General features: G+C 34.6%; 1 protein-coding gene across 4 annotated transcripts in view; it reads left to right on the plus strand.

Moving 5' to 3' along the window:
- Window positions 1-20,098, plus strand: part of LOC136032079 (WD repeat-containing protein 7-like) — a gene marked incomplete in the record, with an annotated part of 230,139 nt that overhangs the window by 71,189 nt on the left and 138,852 nt on the right. For 2 of the 4 annotated variants that reach the window (XM_065712203.1, XM_065712204.1), the window contains 5 exon segments: window positions 439-634; window positions 2,633-2,802; window positions 6,315-6,474; window positions 16,847-16,984; window positions 19,616-19,684. In XM_065712203.1, coding sequence (XP_065568275.1) covers window positions 439-634; window positions 2,633-2,802; window positions 6,315-6,474; window positions 16,847-16,984; window positions 19,616-19,684 — 733 coding nt within the window. 4 annotated transcript variants of the gene reach the window in all.

Consider the following 20,098-nt stretch of genomic DNA (forward strand, 5'->3'; position numbering starts at 1 on the left):
ATTCGGTCAATCAGAGAATTTTATGAGAAATCTCATTGGCTCAAATGCGCACTAGCTAAATATCTTTATTAGTAAAATCTTATTGTGAGAGCCTTAACTAGCTTCAGATAATATCGATGTTGAGATGGAGTGAATTTCAGTGTTGAATATCGTCGCTTTCAGGCCTTAAAGTTGTGTCTGACATGTTCACACTGATATTGCCAAAAATTGTTTGCTTAGTTCTTCTCAAAGGCAATGTAACCAATATAGTGCGAATCAGAGTATCAAAGAATGATTAAACACACATTTCCCTGCTGATCTTCCCCTTTAGAACGGTGTAGTAAACGCTTTTCGACAATTATCTCAGAAGTGTCAAATTTTTCAGAAGCGATAAATGTAACCCTTAGGCGTGATAGCGACTGTAAATGGGCACTCGATTGTATTTTTTCTCAATTTTAGCAAAGAGTGCTATCAAGTATATGCAGCATAGCAGGGGATCATTCGGCAGCTATTCTTAATCTCAAAGAGAGGAAGCTTGTTTTGCTTGCTTCTAGACATGTCTATCCCATATCAACTATAAAATGGAGGCCTTTAGATGATTTCATGATGGTGAGGTGCACCGATGGCTCTGTATATGTTTGGCAAATGGAAACAGGTAAGCTCTCATCAATTAGCGATCTTTTTTGACCTTTTGAAGTATTTTTCTTTATGAATCATCTTTATTAATTGAAGTCTTTTTTCCACCTTCAATTATCCACCTTCAATTCTCCCCCTTCAGGACAGTGAGTCTTTGTTGACTTAGAATAAGGTTTTGCTAGGGAATGATAATTTCAAAAACTGGCTTACAGGGAACGACAGAGCTCAAATTTTGAGAATACTTTTGCCAAGGCCAGCAGTCCTAGCGTTGAAGAATTCGCAAAAAAATAAAATAATTTTTTTAAAGTTAACCCAAGTTTTAAGCAGCACAATTAGGGGGTTGGTGATATCAGCTTAAAATACCTTTCTAAGGCCTCTTTCTAGCTGTAGATCCATCTCAAAAAATTTCATTGATCTAGCTCAAAGGTTCCCAAACTTTTTCTTCTCATAGATCACCTTCAAAATTTTGCTTGTTCCGGTAGCTACGTTTAACCATAATCCCAAAGTTCGAAAGAAAATGAGAAGATTCAACCTAGCTATAGATTATAACTAGATATGTATCTAGATATATTATAGCTAGATAGATATTTGTGTTGTGACTGAGTTCCCCCTAAAAGTTATATAATCTTAATGAAAATCATTTCATCAGATTCAGCGTATCAGAAAACCCTATCGTAGAGGTTTTAAGCTCCTATCTGCAAAAATGTCGAATTTTGTATTTTTTTGCCAGAAGATATGCGTGTTTATTTATTTTTTTTTTCCAGAGTTAATCAGATCTACTCAGTGGCCCTAGAATAACGTGGTAGGGCTCATTCTAACGGAAATAGACAGTTCTAATGTCTTTTTAATTGACCAAAAAGGGCAACTAGGCCTCCTCCCCTGCCCCTTTTTCACCAAAATTGTGCGATCACGATTTTGAGATAGCCATTTTGTTCATCATAATTAAAAGGCCCAATAACTATGCCTTTAGATATAATATGACCCCCCACAGCCCAAGGAGAAAGGTCTTTCAGTTATAAAACTTCCTCATTGTTTACGCATAGTATTTGTTATTGGGAAGTATGTATACATTTTCGCCTTGGGGGGACGAATTTTCATCTGGGGATTTTTCCATGGGGAGGTAATTTTCCAGGGGTAAACTTATTAGGGGAAAATGTGCACTGGGGGAATGTGCCAGAATTGCCAAACAAAATCCTTTTTATATGTCTTGCTTTCTCTTTTCCGTCTCAATATTACGCATGGAGTTGCGAAAGGTAAATGTCTTGCATAAATTTTCACCGGGATTGAATTGTCTTGAGGATATTTCCGTGGGGAGGGGATTTCTTCGTGGAGATGGGGCCAGATTTCCTGGTAATATTTAAAAAGTAACCAAATATTAAGTTTTTTCAACTGAAATTAAGAAGCAATACTAAACTTAAAACGAACGGAAATTATTACGTATATGAAGGGGATTGCCTCCTTCTCAACACCTCATTCTTTACGTTAAAGTTGAAATTTTGTCCCGATTCTTTAAGAACGACTCTTGAAACACAAGGGTCGTTTAATTAGAACAAAAACAAGCTTTTTTAAAAGCACTAAAAAAAACTTTAGCGTAAAGAGCGACGTGTTGAGAAGGGTTGAACCTCCTTCATATACGTATTAATTTCTGTTCGTTTTAAGTTTTAATGTTGCTCCTTACTTTCAATCGAAAAAACTTGTTTTTATTTAATTTAGTATAGTAACAAAACGTTTTCGACAAAATATGACAAGGGAAAGGCTATAAAATTTTTTATAACAATTTCCCACAGTCCAGGATGTTTTTTGGTATTTCTGCATGCAGTCAAAATATTTGCCACCCTATGTATGTAATTTTCACCATTAAAATATCATCAAGTTTGATAAGCCTAGAAAACACTGGGTCATATGTACGGCTTTTTCAGTTTTTTTCTCAGTATTATTTGGAATGAGGGACTGAAACTTTTTGGCATGATTTTATTACTTTCTCATGTTGTTTATTTATTTCTACCTCATTTTTTAGGTCAATTGGATCGGCTCGTTCAAGGTATGGTAGCTGAAGAATTGATGAACGCTTGCGATGAAAACTCTGTCCTTGTTGATGTGAGTGACAGTGGACTTGCCAATCCAGCTGTACATTTTTTTAGGGGTTTGCGACATAGAAATCTGGCCGCCATTCGGCATGCAGCTCAGGTGAATTCTATTTAATTGATTTGCTTGGCTATTTTTATTTTGAAAAAGAGTGAGAGGAAGTTACTCTAATCCAAGCCATAGAAGAAATGCAAATATGTACCAAATAAGATTTATAAAAGGAAACAAATATCATTGAAAAACGATTTAAAGATTTATCAGATACACAAGGAAGGCGGCCTCTTAGCCTGTAATTACTGTTAGATAGCCTGGAAAAACCTTTTTGTGATCTCTTTTTCCTTTGGATTTAAAAAAAAAAAAAAAACAACTCTGGATTGACCATTTTTCATTAGTTATTTAAATTCGTATGAACCCTTTATATGGTATATCATTAAAGTTTATTACAGATTCCATTTGAATTGCAAATATTCATCATTACTGTGTGAACCCTAAACCGTTTTGTTTTACGGTGATGTTTTCAGTTTTGGTTGGTTTATGCAGTACCCAGTTATGCTATGGTCATCGTATTGTATTAATATAATATAATGTGTTGGTTTTGTAACAAAATTCGCTTCGTAATCAGTTATATAATAGCCTAACAGCTCCTCACTTACTTGCCCTTGGTCCTCTTTGGTCTCTCCTTAATTGTGGCAAGAGAAAGCAAGTTTTTTTTTCCTTTACTTTAAATTTACAAAGGATTTAATGGAATTTCCAACCCAGACAAGTAACTCTTTTCTGTAAAGAGTATCAACTGGTAAACCCAGCTGCGGTTATTGAGAAGTGTATTTGTGATTTCTCTACCGAATGCCAGAAGTCTTCCCAATTTTGGTCATTTTTGTTTGTCACTTGTTTGTAGTTATCAAAGTGTGTTTTTATTTCTGTTGTCTCTTTTTCGTTTTTTCTTGACTTTTACTCTGTTTTTTTCTTCTGGGCTTTCTGCCCAGTTTTTTGTGATGAGTTATACATAAAATGATGATGGTGATGATTATATGAATAAGAGCTCAAGATTGCAAGTGATATTCACTTTTCAAGGTTTCATGTTCTAATCGGTTTTAGTTTACATAGAAAGAAATATATAAAAATTTCAAAATCAGAATGCACTGTTAAAGTTTCTCATTGAACGTCAATAGCAGATCACGTGTGTTATCATGGTGTTCAGATGTCAATCGAAACAGGTTGTGGAAAAGAGATGGGAGCAACTCGGGGGACAACTCAGAATTGCAAATTTATCACGAAAGACGGTAAAGCAAACCAATCCAAAGAAGACCTAATCGTCTATATTTTCACAGTTTTCAGTGAAGTTTTGTTGATTGAATCAAGTCTCTTGAGGTGGATTTGAAAGCTAATTGCCAAATTATGGTGCAATACTGCAGGTGAGGCTTCAGAAGTCTGTTGCAAAGTAGACGAAGAGTAAATGCATTTTGAGTAAATGCATGCTTTAGTTTTTTTTAGGATGCCCAGATTATGAATGAGCTTTGTTGCCACACCCTGTGTGTGGTATAGGTAGGGGAGGTTTTCAACCCATTTCTTTTCGTCCAATCGTACCACCAGAAGTCTTCACTCCAATTATTTTTGAATGAAGGGAAGAATACAACACACGATTTGTCTCCCTTAATTGAGTTGCATTAATCCAGACGTAAATTTCTTCTAGTGCAATCTTCTGTTTTTCTTGGAGTGTTGCTATGTCTTGAGTTACAGGAGGCCATGGTAGTGTCGTCTGGGAATGCCACCAGCTCATCAAAGTCGTTGTCGTTATTTGAAGTGCGTTCATCCGAGCAGAGTTTGTGGCACTATGAGGTTCCAAAATTTGGGTCCAGTATATGATCTGGATCAATCAAATGAATTAAAAATAACAGTTGACATAGGATTAAACCCTGTGGCACGTCGAAATTTACCATGATGATATTTAACAGATATTCTTCTATGTATATGTGCCGATGGCTAAGATGCGACCAAAAACATTCCAATGCATTTCCTCTTGCTCCGATTGCTTCTAATGTACTTTTTAGGATCCTATGGAACAAACTGTCGAACGCTTTTTCTAATATCAAGCAAATATCAGCTCGCAAAAGTTTTAGTTCGAGAGCTTTGTTCATGAATATGCTCAGTGCCGTCAGGGCATCTTCAGTCAAGCAGTTCATGGAAACGAACTGTAGTAAGGAGTAACCCGGCTTAATTGTAACCGAAACCCTAAAAAACTTAATTTTGATACCAATAGTTACATCAAAAGAATTGTATTTTTAATGCTGATTCTAAATATATAAGTTTCATCAAGTTTAGTCGTACCCATCAAACGTTACGAGCATGAGAAAATTTGTCTTATTTTAGAAAATAGGGGGGAAACACCCCTTAAAAGTCATAGAATCTTAACGGAAATCACACCATCAGATTCAGCACATCAGAGAAGCCTACTGTAGAAGTTTCAAGCTTCTATTTAAAAATGTGGAATTTTGTATTTTTTGCCAGAAGATAGATCACGGAAGCGTGTTTATTTTTTTTTTTTCACGGGTGATTGTACTGACCCAGTGATCCCAGAATGTCGCGAGAGGGCTCATTCTAACGAAAATTAAAAGTTGCCCTTTTTAAGTGACCATTAAAATTGGAGGGCACCAAGGCCCACTCCCACGCTCATTTTTTCCAAAGTCACTAGAGTAAAATTTTGAGATAGCCATTTTGTTCAGCATAGTCGAAAACTTAATAACTATGTCTTTGTGGACGACCTAATGCCCCATAGTCCCCGGGGGAGGGGCTGCAAGTTGCAAACTTTGACCATTGTTTACATATTAATGGTTATTGGGAAGTATACAGACGTTTTCAGGGGGACTTTTTGCGTTGGAACGGGGGATCGGTTGGAGAGGGTTACATGGAAGGATCTTTCCATGAAGGAATTTCCGGGGGATGGATTTTTCACTAATTACATTTCTGTTTGTTTTAAATTTTAATGTTGTTCCTTACTTGCAGTTAAATGTTTTTTTTTTTATTTAATTGTATGTAAAGACACTGTGTATCAGAATATTATTTTTTAGTGTAATGCTAAAACCGTAAAGCAGTGGTCCTGATATGAATTAGCTCAGTCTTTAGCAGTTTTTTTTTTTTTATTCTTTTAACGCTTTATTTTTAGTTTGAAGCTTCGAAATACGTTGTTGTAGCTCGTCCTTACAGTTCTAGAAAAGTTCTTTCAACACTGACATATCGATACTGGTTAATACCAGTATCGATACTGGTTAATACCAGTATACAATAGCCTGTTCAATCACACTAAAAACCCACTAAGTGAAACGCGCAAGGACTTTTATGCAATAGAAAAAATTATCACTTAAAGTATGCTTTTGTGAAATGCAACTTCTCCAAAAACTAGCACTCTATATCCTTTGATTATTTTTAGTTTGGTGTCTGTTTTCTCCGACACGCAGGGATACGTGGTTAATGCACATTCGTTTCACCAAGTAAGAAGAAGCTCTTAGCTTCCATTCTTGGAATTAACTTGTCTATTAACTTTTAATATTTCTATTGCAATTGTTTCTGAAACAGTTGAGTGCCTTAGACGTAAATAACAATTTCGTTTTATATCCTAGCGTGGTTTGCACGAGTTGCAAAAGCTGCAAGGGGGCAACACAGGCGAATCGAATGAAAACTACAAAATTCGGGGTTCAGCTATGTCAATTCAGGGATTGAAGATGGCACCCAAAGATCCTGAATCTCATGTCATCTTCTTTGATGTTGAGGCTTTGATTGGTAATTTTATTTTCTTCTTTTACCGGCTGCGTACAATTAAGGAAATATTCGGTTAGGGAGTGAAGCATGACAGTAAGCTCAAGACGTTCAAAGATCAGTCTATCCCATAAGTGATATTTATTATTGTTTAATTTTTAATTGACTATCGTATGATTGCCACGCTTTCATTCACGAACATTACTCGATTCCTATGTAAAACAAGCAAAAAATAACTCATTTCAGGTTTCGTTCACCAAAGCTAGATATCTGTGTTTTTGTCCCAATAATTAACCTCTTGTAATTGGGAAAGAACTCATAATCGAAAAGTTCGGAATCAAGGTTAATTAAATCCAAATCCCAGTGTTTCTAAGGTGTCAATTCTCCAGTATATTTAAGCCTTATATTTTGTATCGTATGTCTGTTTTATTTTTTTTTTATTTTTTTTTTTTGGTTGACTAAGATGTTTCAGCATTAGTTAAACATTAAATATCCTTGCAAAAAAGATATATACAAATCTTTTCGACCTCCTTTTAGCGTGGAGTTAATAGCTTCCGGCCTTATGTATTTTACCGGGTGCTTATTATTAGTAACTTTGTTTTGCAATTATGTCCTAGCCTCAATCTTAGACATTTAACCCACTTCCTTGAAGATTATTCATGCTTTGTACCCCTAATTAATTCAAAGACCCTGTTGCATAAAGTTAAAAAATGTTAAAGCAACAAGGCACCTTTTGAGCTTCAGGATCAAACAAGGTCACTGTGTATTTCTACTCGCTGTCACTGATTGAGACTTTCGCTTAAAACCGAACAATTGTATTCTAATTCAAATGCTTAAGACTATTAGTAGATTTAAAATGCTTATCTTGATGCCATTATATATTCCTTGTTTGAAGGAAGGGAAAATAGAAATTATGGCGTAAACCTCTTTTTCTCGTTTGACCACTCTTCCTTTTACAGTTAACCATATTTTATTAAATTATGAGGGTGGTCTGAAAAGCTTTCTGCTCGATGATAAATGTGACGATTTATGGTTTCAAGGGGTTAAATCAGTATACACAACTTTAGTATTAATACACCTTTTCCGAGCGGTATCTCAGTCCCATTATTCTGTCTCTGTAATGATTGTCTAGAAGGTCTTTTAAAAACTTACTTACAGGCATAACGATTTATAATTTGATGACAAACGTCAACCCTGAGCAACGTTTGTGTTATAGGCAAAGATAAGCGTAAGAGCCAAATCTGTGAGACAGGAAGGTTGCTACAGTACTTTATGAGGAGGTTGCTCACGGTTTTGGGCGTGTACATTGTCCTGACGGAATTTTTATTCAGGTTTCTAGTACTTTCAAGATAGTGCTGTCGTTTTTGTCTCCAATTATTCTCTTTCCTTTTTCAAGTTAGTCAATACGGTAAATTTGTTTTGCTCAGCGGACAAATGACGGCCTGACCTTCACTGCTGATGCCACTCTGCGGTCTTCGGAGTTGAAGTATCAACCTGTGTATCCTACATAAACTATTTTTCAATTTTTTGGCTGTATTTCATCATGTGTCACGTGTCGACACAGAAACTAACATATGTTTCGCATTCGTACCAAGCACTGTTAGGAAAATATTGCCCAAATGTATCTTGATTCGTAGCGAGCATATGTCTCCCCCATCTTAGGCAAAGCTATTTTATATAAAAATCCTTATGCAAAATGTAACTGTTATGTATTTTTTTGCAAATATATATAAATCTTTACATGAAAAGAAATTTTATGAACTGTTGGACACTGGTTCCTCAAATCATTATGATTCATATTTTTAATTATATGTTTATGATAATTCTACTCTTTCCAAACGGTCCTTCGCCTGGATCATCCTGAACGCTTTCATGGTAGTGTTGAAACTTAGATACCCATTTCTTCATGATGAAAGGTTAAAGAGTTCCCATACATATTTACAATCCTAGAAGAAATTTTCGCTGGGACTAAACATATTCTTACTATTTTGTTTTTTTATCATTGCGCGACAGTAGGTTTTTTCCACTCCTAATTACATTTTTTTTTTGATCCTCATTTTTTTTATCCTCATGTCCTAGATACCTGATTGACCTACCCAGAACGGATCCGCTCTCTTTGGGAGAGTTTGGGGGAAGGTTAATTCTGAAAATTAGAAAAAAATGAGGTATTTTAAACTTACGAAGGAGTGATCGGTTCTTAACGAAATTTCATATTTAGAAGTATCTCGTAACTCAGATCTCTTATTTTTAATCTCGACCGGATCCAGTGTCATTGGAGGGAGTTGGGGGGTCGGAAATCTTGGAAAACGCTTAGAGTGGAGAGATCAGGATAGTACTTCGAGAGAAGAACAAACACAAGTCCAAGATACGTGACTAACACAAGTGGACTGGATCCGCTCTCTTTGGGGGAGTGGGGGGGGGGGTTAATTGAGAAAATTAGAATATATGAGGCATTTGTAACTTCAAACGGTTGATAGATCTTAATGAAATTTGATATTTAGAAGGATCTTGTGCTTCAGAGCTCTTATTTTAAATCACGACCAGATCTTTTAACATTGGGGGAGTTGGAGCGGGAAACTGGAAATCTTGGAAAACGTGAAAATTTAGGTTTCTTTATCTTACGAATGGGTGATCGGATCTTAGTGAAACTTGATGTATAGAAAGATCTTTTGTCTCGGATACTTAACTTTCATTTTGAATCGTATCCGAGGACATAGGGGGTTGGAGGCTTGGAAACTGGAAATCTTGGAAAACGCTTAGAGTGTAGAGATCGGGAAGAAACTTGATGTGAAGAATAATCACAAGTTCTAGACACGTGATTGACATAATTGGAAAGGATCCGCTCTCTTTGGGGGAGTGGGGGGGGGTGTTGATTCGGAAAAATTAGAAAAATTGAGGTATTTTTAACTTAAGAACGGGTGACCAGATCTTAATGAAATTTGATATTTAGAAGGAATCCATGTCTCAGAGCTCTTATTTTAAATCCCGACCAGATCTGGTGACATTGGGGGGAGTTGGAGGGGGAAACCAGAAATCTTAGAAAACGTTTAGAGTGGAGAGATCAGTATAAAACTTGGTGGGTAGAATAAGCAAATATCGTAGATACGCGAGTAACGTAGCCGAACTGGATCTGCTCTCTTTGGGGGAGTTAGGTGGTCCAGTGCTTATGCGACTTTGGTGCTTCTAGATGTCCTAGGACGATGAAATTGGCAGGCTTGTCAGGGACCTGCACAAAATGACTTGATAAGGTTTGATTTCCCCGATTCGACCATCTGGAGGGGGGTCGAAATGAGAGGAATAACTAGAAACAATGAGGTATTTTTAACTTACTAGTGGGTGATCGGATCGTAATGAATTTTGATATTTAGAAGGACCTTGTGTCAGCTCTTATTTTAAATCCCAACCGGCATTAAGTCTCTGATTTTCCATTTAAATCAATCTATTGATTCTTAAAATTTCGCTAGAGCTTATGCCATATGAGCTCTTGGCTCTTCCGACCTCGTCACAAGTGCCATATGAGCTCCTAGCTCTTGTTAATTCATAGTTAAATAACGACAGAAATTTCTTCAATATTTCATCAGAGACAGCGCTCTAGTATTGCCTGTGATAAAAATTAGCATGCTTTCAATGTATTAACTAGATCTACGTAGCGTGGGCAACGTGAGGTGTTATGGCAACCTTTGTTCGGCTTCGCCGAGTAAGGTGTTGTGAGAGCAACACTTTGGTTTTGTTTCCTCGCTTCGATTAAACGCTGAAGTTGTTAATCTGTAAGAATCTTGAAATAAACACTAGTTACACCAACTCGCAAAAGTTGCAAACCCCAAATTACAACTAGCAAAAGGTGCAAACCCCTCGTCACTGAAGATGATTGTAGCCTAACAGCCGATTATTACTTACAAGTCCCCTACATGTCTTACCACTGGAACCAAATTTGTCTTACCATCCAATACGCCGGAAACAAATAATAGGTGCAAAAGTTGCGAACCCCTGATTGCCGAGGATGATTATGAGCTAAACAGCCGACTGTTGCTTAAAACTCCCCTATATGTCTCAATTGGTATTGGCCTGTTTTCGGTTTCAGTGTGTACCTTACTACTGAAGTTGTCAACCCCTTTAAACATTCAAACTGATATATCTCATGTAGGAATTTTTTTACCAAAAAAATAGATGACATATACTTTGATCAGCTCATCATGAGCTATTGACTGCCGTCGAAAGCAAAGTCAATCTGTCTTAGTTCAAAAGTTGACTTTTTGCCCTAGGCCAAGTTGCTAACGTGATCATTTAGAAAGTAGCAAAAGATAAGCTCTAATTTCGTTATCAATGAGAGAACTTTTAAAGTTTAAGAAGCACATCTGATACCACTTCTCTACCGGAATCCCAAGTGCGAAAAACCGAATGATAAACTCAGCTGAAATCACGAACAGAAATGGGTAGAAACACAAGCAAAAACCATCCTTTTTGGCCCCAGGCAAGAGTTCTATGAAGCTTTCCAAAATGCAAAGTCATATTCATCATTCCGGCTTAAGGTACACACTGTCCGTAAAAACCCCAGAGGCTAGACCCTTACCACTTTCTAGGAATAAGCTGAAATTGGGATGCTAGAAAAAAAAAAAAAAAAAAAAAAAAACACGACAAAACCAAAGTGTTGCTCTTGCAACACAATTATTTGTTCTTTTTTTTTCTTCGGCCACCTTATATGAAAATGGTAAATAGGGAGGGGGCTTATTTGACTGGAAACTGGAAGTCCTACTGTCCTTTTTAAGGGCGAAAAGGAATCAGAGGGCATTCATCCTCGCTGTTTGTATTTTTTTTGGCTACCTGCCCCACCCTCTATGACCCCCACGATATTTAATTAGAAACACTAGAATTCTTCTTCGTTCAGAATTGCCGGAAGTTTTTGCTGATGTGCTTACAGATCTGACATAATCTCCCCATGCCGTGGGTCAAGAGTTGTAAATAATTCAGATCGCCAATTGTTTACCGATAAAATTTTTGATGGAAAAAGGAGGATTATTTTGGGGCACGGAACCCCTAAAAAAGTCTATGAACTTGAAATTTTACGAATATCGCTTTTGACCAATACACATATTATGAATCTTGGACATACAAGACTTGTTCGGTAATAATTTTCTAGCCTGTGCTGTCTTGGTATAGAACATTCCACCAATAACCACATCAAAGTCGAATATCTAGCTCCACTGTTTTGATTAGCGTCACTCTCTTGACTTGATCGTTCAGAATCAGCCTATTCTTAAATCTCAATATAGTGATCGAACTGCCTGAGGATCTGTTCGGTTTTTTTTAGAAATGCTACGAATTAACGCATTTAAGATCATGATCGGCTATCGCTGATATGCAAAATGATCCGAAACATCGTTTTATACAGTACTTCCAGATTGGAGAAGTACATTTAACTATATATTGTCACTTTATGATACCTTAAGTCCAGTCTTACGATTGCAAATGTAACTGCAGGGTGCATTCCGTATTCCAACATCAAATTAAAAATTGTTGGGCCTTGTTAAAACCATGTTAAAATGTTAAAATCGTCACATACGAAGTATGACGTATTTCTTTAACTTGAAGTCCAACTGTTGCCCTAATAAATCCGAAAAGTTTTCGACGTACGTTTCCTGAAGGAGACAGTGTACAATAACAAAATAGATAATTTCATAGATCACACTGCCTTTCCTTGACGATATATAAAAGTTCAAATAGATATAAATCTTTTTATTTTACTGTGACAATTCACTAAGTAATACTGAATATTTCGGTCACATGAGTAGTGATGGTCATCAGTAGAAATACTAAAATAAAACAATTAGGACAAATGATATATATACAAAACTAGCTGTTGGGGTGGCGCTTCGCGCCACCCCAACACCTAGTTGGTGGGGGCGCTTCGCGCCCCCCCCAAGCCCCCCCGCGCGCGTAAGTCGTTACGCGCCATAATAGTTACGCGCCATTGTAGTTGTGTCCCTATGTCCCACCTGTGAATATAGATATATATATATATATATATATATATATATATATATATATATATATATATATATATATATATATATATATATATATATATATATATATATATGGTTTTAACTACGTAAAACTTGCGAATATACAACATTCTTTGCTGTCCCATTGTCTTTGCGTATAAATAGATTGTCAGGTTTACCGACTCTTGAACATGCAACATATAATGGTCCATGGGAAAACAATCTGTATTCAGATCTATACCTCATGATTCTAATGATTGCCCTTGAGCTTTGTTGATGGTGATTGCTAATCGACCATTCCCTGTCCCGGTGTCCCGGTCGTCATTTATATCCCCCTGTTTCCCCCGGTGTCCCCGTTGTAGTTGTGTCCCTGTGTCCCGGTCGTCATTTATATTCCCTGTGTCCCGGTCGTCATTTGTATCCCGGTGTCCCGGTCTGTATATACATTCGTTTTTTAGTTTTGTTTTTCTCCTTTATTTTTTTCCTTTTTTTTCTTTTTTAGTTTATTTAGATTTTTTAGTTTTTTTATTAGTTTTTAGTTTTTTTTCTTTTTAGTTTTTTTGTAGTTTTTACCTTCTTTTTAGTTTTGTTAGTTTTTTTTTTTACTTATGTCCTGGTCGTCATTTATACTCCCTGTGTCCCGGTGCTTTGTTGATTGCTAATCGAACATTCCTTTTGTCTCGTCATTTATTTTTTTCTTTTTTAGTTCTTTTAGTTTTTACCTTTTTTAGTTTTTTTTAGTTTTTTAGATGAAAATTTTTTTTAGTTTTTTCCTTTTTTTCTTTTTAGTTTTTTATTGGTTTTTACCTTTATTTTAGCTTATTTTTCAGTTTTTTCCTTTTTTTTAGTTTTTTTTTATTTTTTATTTTTTTTAGTTTTTTACCTTTTTTTAGTTTTTTTATTTTTTTTAGTTTTTTAGCTTTTTTACTTTTTTTATTAGTTTTTAGTTTTTTTTGTAGTTTTTGCCTTTTTTTAGTTTTTTCAGTTTTTTTTTTAGTTTTTTATTGGTTTTTACCTTTATTTTAGCTTATTTTTCAGTTTTTTCCTTTTTTTTAGTTTTTTTTAGTTTTTAGTTTTTTTTAGTTTTTTACCTTTTTTTAGTTTTTTTAGTTTTTTTAGTTTTTTAGCTTTTTTATTTTTTTTATTAGTTTTTAGTTTTTTTTGTAGTTTTTGCCTTTTTTTAGTTTTTTTAGTTTTTTAGCTTTTTTATTAGTTTTTAGTTTTTTTGTAGTTTTTGCCTTTTTTTAGTTTTTTTCTTTTTAGTTTTTTTGTAGTTTTTACCTTCTTTTTAGTTTTGTTAGTTTTTTTTTTTTTACTTATGTCCTGGTCGTCATTTATACTCCCTGTGTCCCGGTGCTTTGTTGATTGCTAATCGAACATTCCTTTTGTCCTGGTCGCTTTCTCTTTGAGTGTCGTCATTTATTTTTTTCTTTTTTAGTTCTTTTAGTTTTTACCTTTTTCAGTTTTTTTTAGTTTTTTAGATGAAAATTTTTTTTAGTTTTTTCCTTTTTTTCTTTTTAGTTTTTTATTGGTTTTTACCTTTATTTTAGCTTATTTTTCAGTTTTTTCCTTTTTTTTATTTTTTTTTATTTTTTATTTTTTTTAGTTTTTTACCTTTTTTTTAGTTTTTTTAGTTTTTTAGCTTTTTTACTTTTTTTATTAGTTTTTTTGTAGTTTTTGCCTTTTTTTAGTTTTTTCAGTTTTTTTTTTAGTTTTTTATTGGTTTTTACCTTTATTTTAGCTTATTTTTCAGTTTTTTCCTTTTTTTTAGTTTTTTTTAGTTTTTAGTTTTTTTAGTTTTTTACCTTTTTTTAGTTTTTTTAGTTTTTTAGCTTTTTTATTTTTTTTATTAGTTTTTAGTTTTTTTTTGTAGTTTTTGCCTTTTTTTAGTTTTTTTAGTTTTTTAGCTTTTTTATTAGTTTTTGTTTTTTTTTGTAGTTTTTGCCTTTTTTTAGTTTTTTTAGTTTTTTAGCTTTTTTAATTTTTTTATTAGTTTTTAGTTTTTTTTTGTAGTTTTTGCCTTTTTTTAGTTTTTTCAGTTTTGACGTCACCTGATCCAGTTTTTTCAGGTGACGTCACCTGATCCACAGATCCACACACAGACAACTTATTTTTATATATATAGATAACATAATTACGTATTGTTTAATGCCCATATTTTTAACTTCAATCGTTTCCCGGAAGTTTTGCTTCAAACCCCAGGCCATAGAAATCAAAGAGACATTTTCGAATAAGATAAAATGGTCCGGAAAATCAAAAATATGCTCCGATAGAGCTGATTTGAAATCTGCAGGTTTGGAATTTTACTTTAAAGCAGACGAAATATAGTCTTAAGGTTGTACCAACCTCATTTCCAAATTCTGGTTAGTACCTCCAAGACTTCCTTATAAATCTTTATAAAGTTTTTTCTTCTTTTTGAAAAAGTCTAGTCAATTAACCAATCTGGATACTGGTTACCTATTAGTATTTGCCTTAGAAAAGACAACTCTTTCTCAATGGAGAGCAAATTTTAAAGATAAGGTCAAGGCACGTACGCAGGAATTATTTTCGGGGGGGGGGCAAAACCTTCGAAACCGCAGATATAAAGTAGCACTTTTTTATTTAATAAATAAATAAATGCAATATGGGTGCTGTGGGGGGTAGTTCTTCTATTGGGAAAACATCGATTTTAATGAAAAATGATAGTTTCCAAAATTGATCCATTAAAAGCTGTACTTTATCTTGAAAAGATAAATTTTATGAAAAGGGGGATAAACGCCCTAATATCAAGGATAATTCTATTTTGTTGTGGAAAGCAAACTCTCTTTACGAAAAAAAAAAAAAAACAACAAAAAAACAGTACAATCGCTAGTTACTTGAAAGAGGGTAAAAAGTTAGACAGAAAATGGGTCAATAATTGGCAGTGACTTCACCGGATAATTGCATGTTGTAAAATCCCAAAAAAAGGCTTCACACATGTATCTAGATTCCTAATAAATGTCCTACTTTTGTCAGAAATCCCAAGAAATCATGGGGAAATTAAACATTTCACAAAATTTCGGGGGGGCCCGGGCCCGAAGCCCTCCCCCTGCGTATATACCAGATAAGGTCTGTTAAAGAAATGATCAAACTAATTTTTACATGGCGAGCGTGACCGGAAATAAAAGAAAAAAAATATTGTTATTAGTCGTTTTTTTTTTGTAAATTATAAAATCCATACTATTTTCATTCTTTAAAAGAAGAACATCCAGAAAAGGAAGTTTTCCGTCCTTTTTTAATTCTACAGTAAATTTTATATCCCCCTCCCAAGCAAAAAATTAAGATTTTCCAATAAACCTTTTAATTCCTCATTCCCATAATTAACGAATCTGGAAGGAACCTGGAAGGTCAAGGAGATTTGCTTCCGGTATTACATTGAAAAAAATAAGGGCACTAAACAATACATAATTATGTTATTTTGTTTGCATATCATTGATCTTAATTGTTTTATTTTAGTATTTCTGCTGATGACGGTCACTGCACATTTGACTGAAATACCCAGTATTTTCTGTTAATTATCACTGTCTTATAAAAGTATTTATCCCTATTTGATTTTTTTTTCGACAGTAACGACAATGAAATAATTTCCGTTCTGAAGGGCCAAGAAACGGAGATCAGCACCGCCGGTAGGGACTGTAAAGTCTAATGCCGTATTCTTTACCCTTTTTTCTTAGAAGCTTCAGCTACCATACACTCAAAATAGTTTATCCTAGTATCATATATTATCTTAACATCCATACCTGTTCCAGTCCATTATGTTGACGGAGAGCATGATTAGGAAAAAAAAGGCTATAATATTCAATACATAACAGACTTGCAGTATGGTCTTTTAACCAATAACCAATCTGTTTATTCATCCGGTATTCTAATACAGTTGGCAGGAATAATCGCCTTACGCTGTAAGATTCAATATTAACAAATTGTTTCCATACTACAGAATAAGATTCAGCCTGGTTTTAAAGAAAGTTCTAATTGAAAAACTTTCAAAAATAAGACCAGGAAATATTGTATAAGCAATTCTATTTAGCTTTATCATTTTTTTTGTGAGATTTTGGTTGTGTTATGTACACGTTTATTAGCACTCTCTTTTTGTTTTGTTGGTCGTTGAAATATGCCATTTTAGCATGAGTCTCGAGCCAGGTTTTTATTTGATGCGTTTTTATTTGACTTAGTAATAGACAACTTATCTTTATTATATAGGAGGCTAATAATGGTTTTCACCTCAACAGATTTTCTTACCTAGGAAATTTCTTAGGAAATGGAGTGTCCAAAAAAGGAGCATGTTCCCAAGTTTGGTTTGATATAATTTTGTGGCCATTCTGTTAATATAAAAGTTGAAATAGATATGACCATTTTTTCAACTTCTTCAATTTCAGTTCAGTTACTAACTGAAGATTATAACACAATGACGCCTCATTTTCTTGAAGCTAAAGGATTAACAAACAATAGTGAACACCAAAGAATTGTTTCACTTACACGATCTGCATCTCCTGATGCCTCAAAGAAAATAGCAGGTATATCATTGAGTATTAATATTCCGTATAGTTAATACTTACTTTAGTAGCATGAGCATCATGCTACACTATTATTGTTTAATCGTAATTTATCCTACTAAAAGGAAAAATAAGTGTTTTGGATCCATTTGACGTTTTTCGGCATAAGAGGGAGGAGAGACTTGGCTGTGGCTATTTATAATGCGTTAAGAGTTATTTTTGTCACATTTAAGACTTGTAACTCTCTCTTTAGCAACTCAGGGAGCTCGGTTGGTTCAAGTCGGATTTGGTGCAACGAATTGGTTCAGCTTGTTTCCAATTACACATTAAACTTTTGTCCATGTTCTTTCCCCGAAACCAGTAATGTTCTCTTATTAATACTACAAATTAATCCTTCTAATATCTTAGCTTTTTTATTATTTTTTTTACTTATTTTGGATTCGAAAAGAAAAAAAAAATGAAGAAAATGTTAGCCATGTGGGATTTTCAAAGTTAACTCGGTATCTTGGGGTCAAATATAGAATCATTTACAGTTCTTTCTTCGATTTCACCTTTATGCTTAGAGCCCATCCTATCCTATTCGTTATCCCCCCCCCTCTGCGTAGGATGTTGAATAAACGACTCTGATGCCTGGGTAAGACTTGTTTGATCATGAAATCTGAGATCTCCTACTGTTTTGGTTTACCAAACTGATAAGAAGGCATCCAATACTCCTTTCCCCAAAGAGCCACCACAGGCTCACATGTCATTTAATCAAAATTTAAAGATAGTTCAGTGGATATAATCATATAATCAGTGGACCTAAAGTGAGATTTTTGTGCCCGAGCTCAATCCCCATTACCAAAATCTTTACATGCCTGCAGTTTTTTCCGCTCAAGATCATGCAGAGATCATTTAGGAGATTATCCTAAATGGTTTAGTATTAATCGTAAAAACAATCTTAATTTTATAGTATATATTACTACTGTCCTGAGTTAGGACACAGTAAACATATGTTTAACTGATATTGACTGATTTCCATTAACGTTGTATTTAAGTATTTTTGAAGTGAGGCTTAATTGTAAGACGAGCATCAGTATTAGTCTAGTAAAATAATATATGTTCTATGTTTTCCCCAAATGGCGTTAAATTCCAAGTACATTCTACATTCAAAGGCGCCTGAGCTTTGCAGTTTCAAGGCCATCGGAAGTCCTAAATAAAGAAAAGGGTACTTGCATATTTTAGAAATGTTGTTTGACTCCAGTAAGGTTGATATTAAAGGGATTTTGGAACCGCGAATTACAAATATGATACAAAGTCCAATATAATGCCCTATGGAACTGTAATATGTAGCCTACATTTTTCAATATAGCTCCAAGTTCTCCCTGTTTGGTACCAATGGTTTGCAAGCATCTAGTAATCTATTAATCTGAAAATTGTAATCAAGATTCTAGGTTACAAATTTCGGATAATATTGCAATATTGAAGTCGATGAGCAAAAGACAGTGAACACGTATTTCAAAATTGGTTTAATATTTATCAAGCATTTTATTTAAGGATTTTTTAGTCACTAGTTAGAAATTTGAAACTTTCAAAATGAGAGTCTTATAACTAAACGAAGCATGTCTGATTGTTTGCCTTTTTTATGCAGCTAAGTATAATTAATTGCGAGAAGTGACAACTGTCTAACCTCTGGGGTTTTGCATAAAGTGTGAACTATAGGCCGGATGAAGGAATATAATATATTTTGGAAGGCGGCCCACCTTTGTAGTCTAGGGCCAAAAAGGATGGTTTTTACATGTCCTTGGGCCAAAACCCGTAGTGTGTGAGTTGAATTAGGCTTTTATAATATACTAGCTGTTGGGGTGGCGCGAAGCGCCACCCCAACACCAAGTTGGTGGGGGCGCTTCGCGCCCCCCCCCCAAGCCCTCCCCGCGCGCGTAAGTCGTTACGCGCCATATTTCCCTTTTGTCCTGCATGGACTCAAGTTTTGCTTCAAGTAACTGGCTTCAAGTAACCGTCTTCTTATGCAAAAAATGGACTATACGTAGAGGCGACTTATATCAAATAATTAACAGCACCTTATAAAAAACAGGGGTGACAAAAAAAGAGGAGTTATTTAGACAATATTGAACGTCAAAGATTTATTGTTTTCAAGTTTGCTTAGTCTTAAGTATAGTATGCCGCAGGTATGCTTATTAGTTGAATTGTCAGTCTAGTAGAAAATTATTTCCCTCATGGGCAAAAAATGTCAGCAAATGCTTTTCATCTCTAGAGGTCCCTTGTCTGTAATTTATACTCATCTATGCACTAACACGACTCAGCCTATGCCTTTAGCTACAGCTAGGCTACTACTAGCTTACCTCAGCAACCTGCTGTCTTTTCATGCTCATGCACATGAAAAGACGGACTTGGCTGACGTAATTGAATCATAGTCATACTTGCAAAAACATTCAGATAAGCTTTTGAATGTGTATCTATTATTGTGTCAGAAAATGCTTGACATTTGTAATTTTGTTTGAAATTTAGAACTTTAAGTTTTGATCCTAAGAGGTTTGGCAAGAGCTGGATGGGAAACAATTGGGAGCGAATCAATAATAATGTTAATAGAGTATTGGTGATTTCTTTATATGTTGTTGTTAATATATCCCTTTTTCTTTATTTTTGCATCAGACTTTTTTGGAAAGGTAAAGGACAAAGCCAGCAATATGGAAAAAGTGTTAAAGGAAAAAGATAAACACGGTGAGAATAATCCCAATTGCATATTTGTCTGTCTAAGTAGTTCAGTGTTTTTACTTTTCAAGTTTTTGACATAGATCTACAGATAAATGTTCAATCCAGGCTGCTTATGAAAAATTCTTAAATTGGTTCTGTATCATTGATTTCATTATTTAAGTACTAAGGCCATCACCGTAAAACATTTTTTTCCACTGGACCCATTTTAGGTTTATTCATACCTGAAAACGCGATTTTCTAAGATTTTCTTTAATTGCTTTGAGTCACGGAAGACTCTGCCACTTTTATTGGAAATTTGTTTTACCTTTGGACAAGATTAAAGAAGGAAATTTACATCAAGGCTTTGAGTGAACTTTTTCAGCGAACTCTTTCTGAAAATAATCTAGTGAATAATTCGGAAGTTCATCTTTTTTTGAATTG

This window comes from Artemia franciscana, chromosome 10, assembly GCF_032884065.1.
Source record: "Artemia franciscana chromosome 10, ASM3288406v1, whole genome shotgun sequence".
NCBI classification, from domain to species: domain Eukaryota; kingdom Metazoa; phylum Arthropoda; class Branchiopoda; order Anostraca; family Artemiidae; genus Artemia; species Artemia franciscana.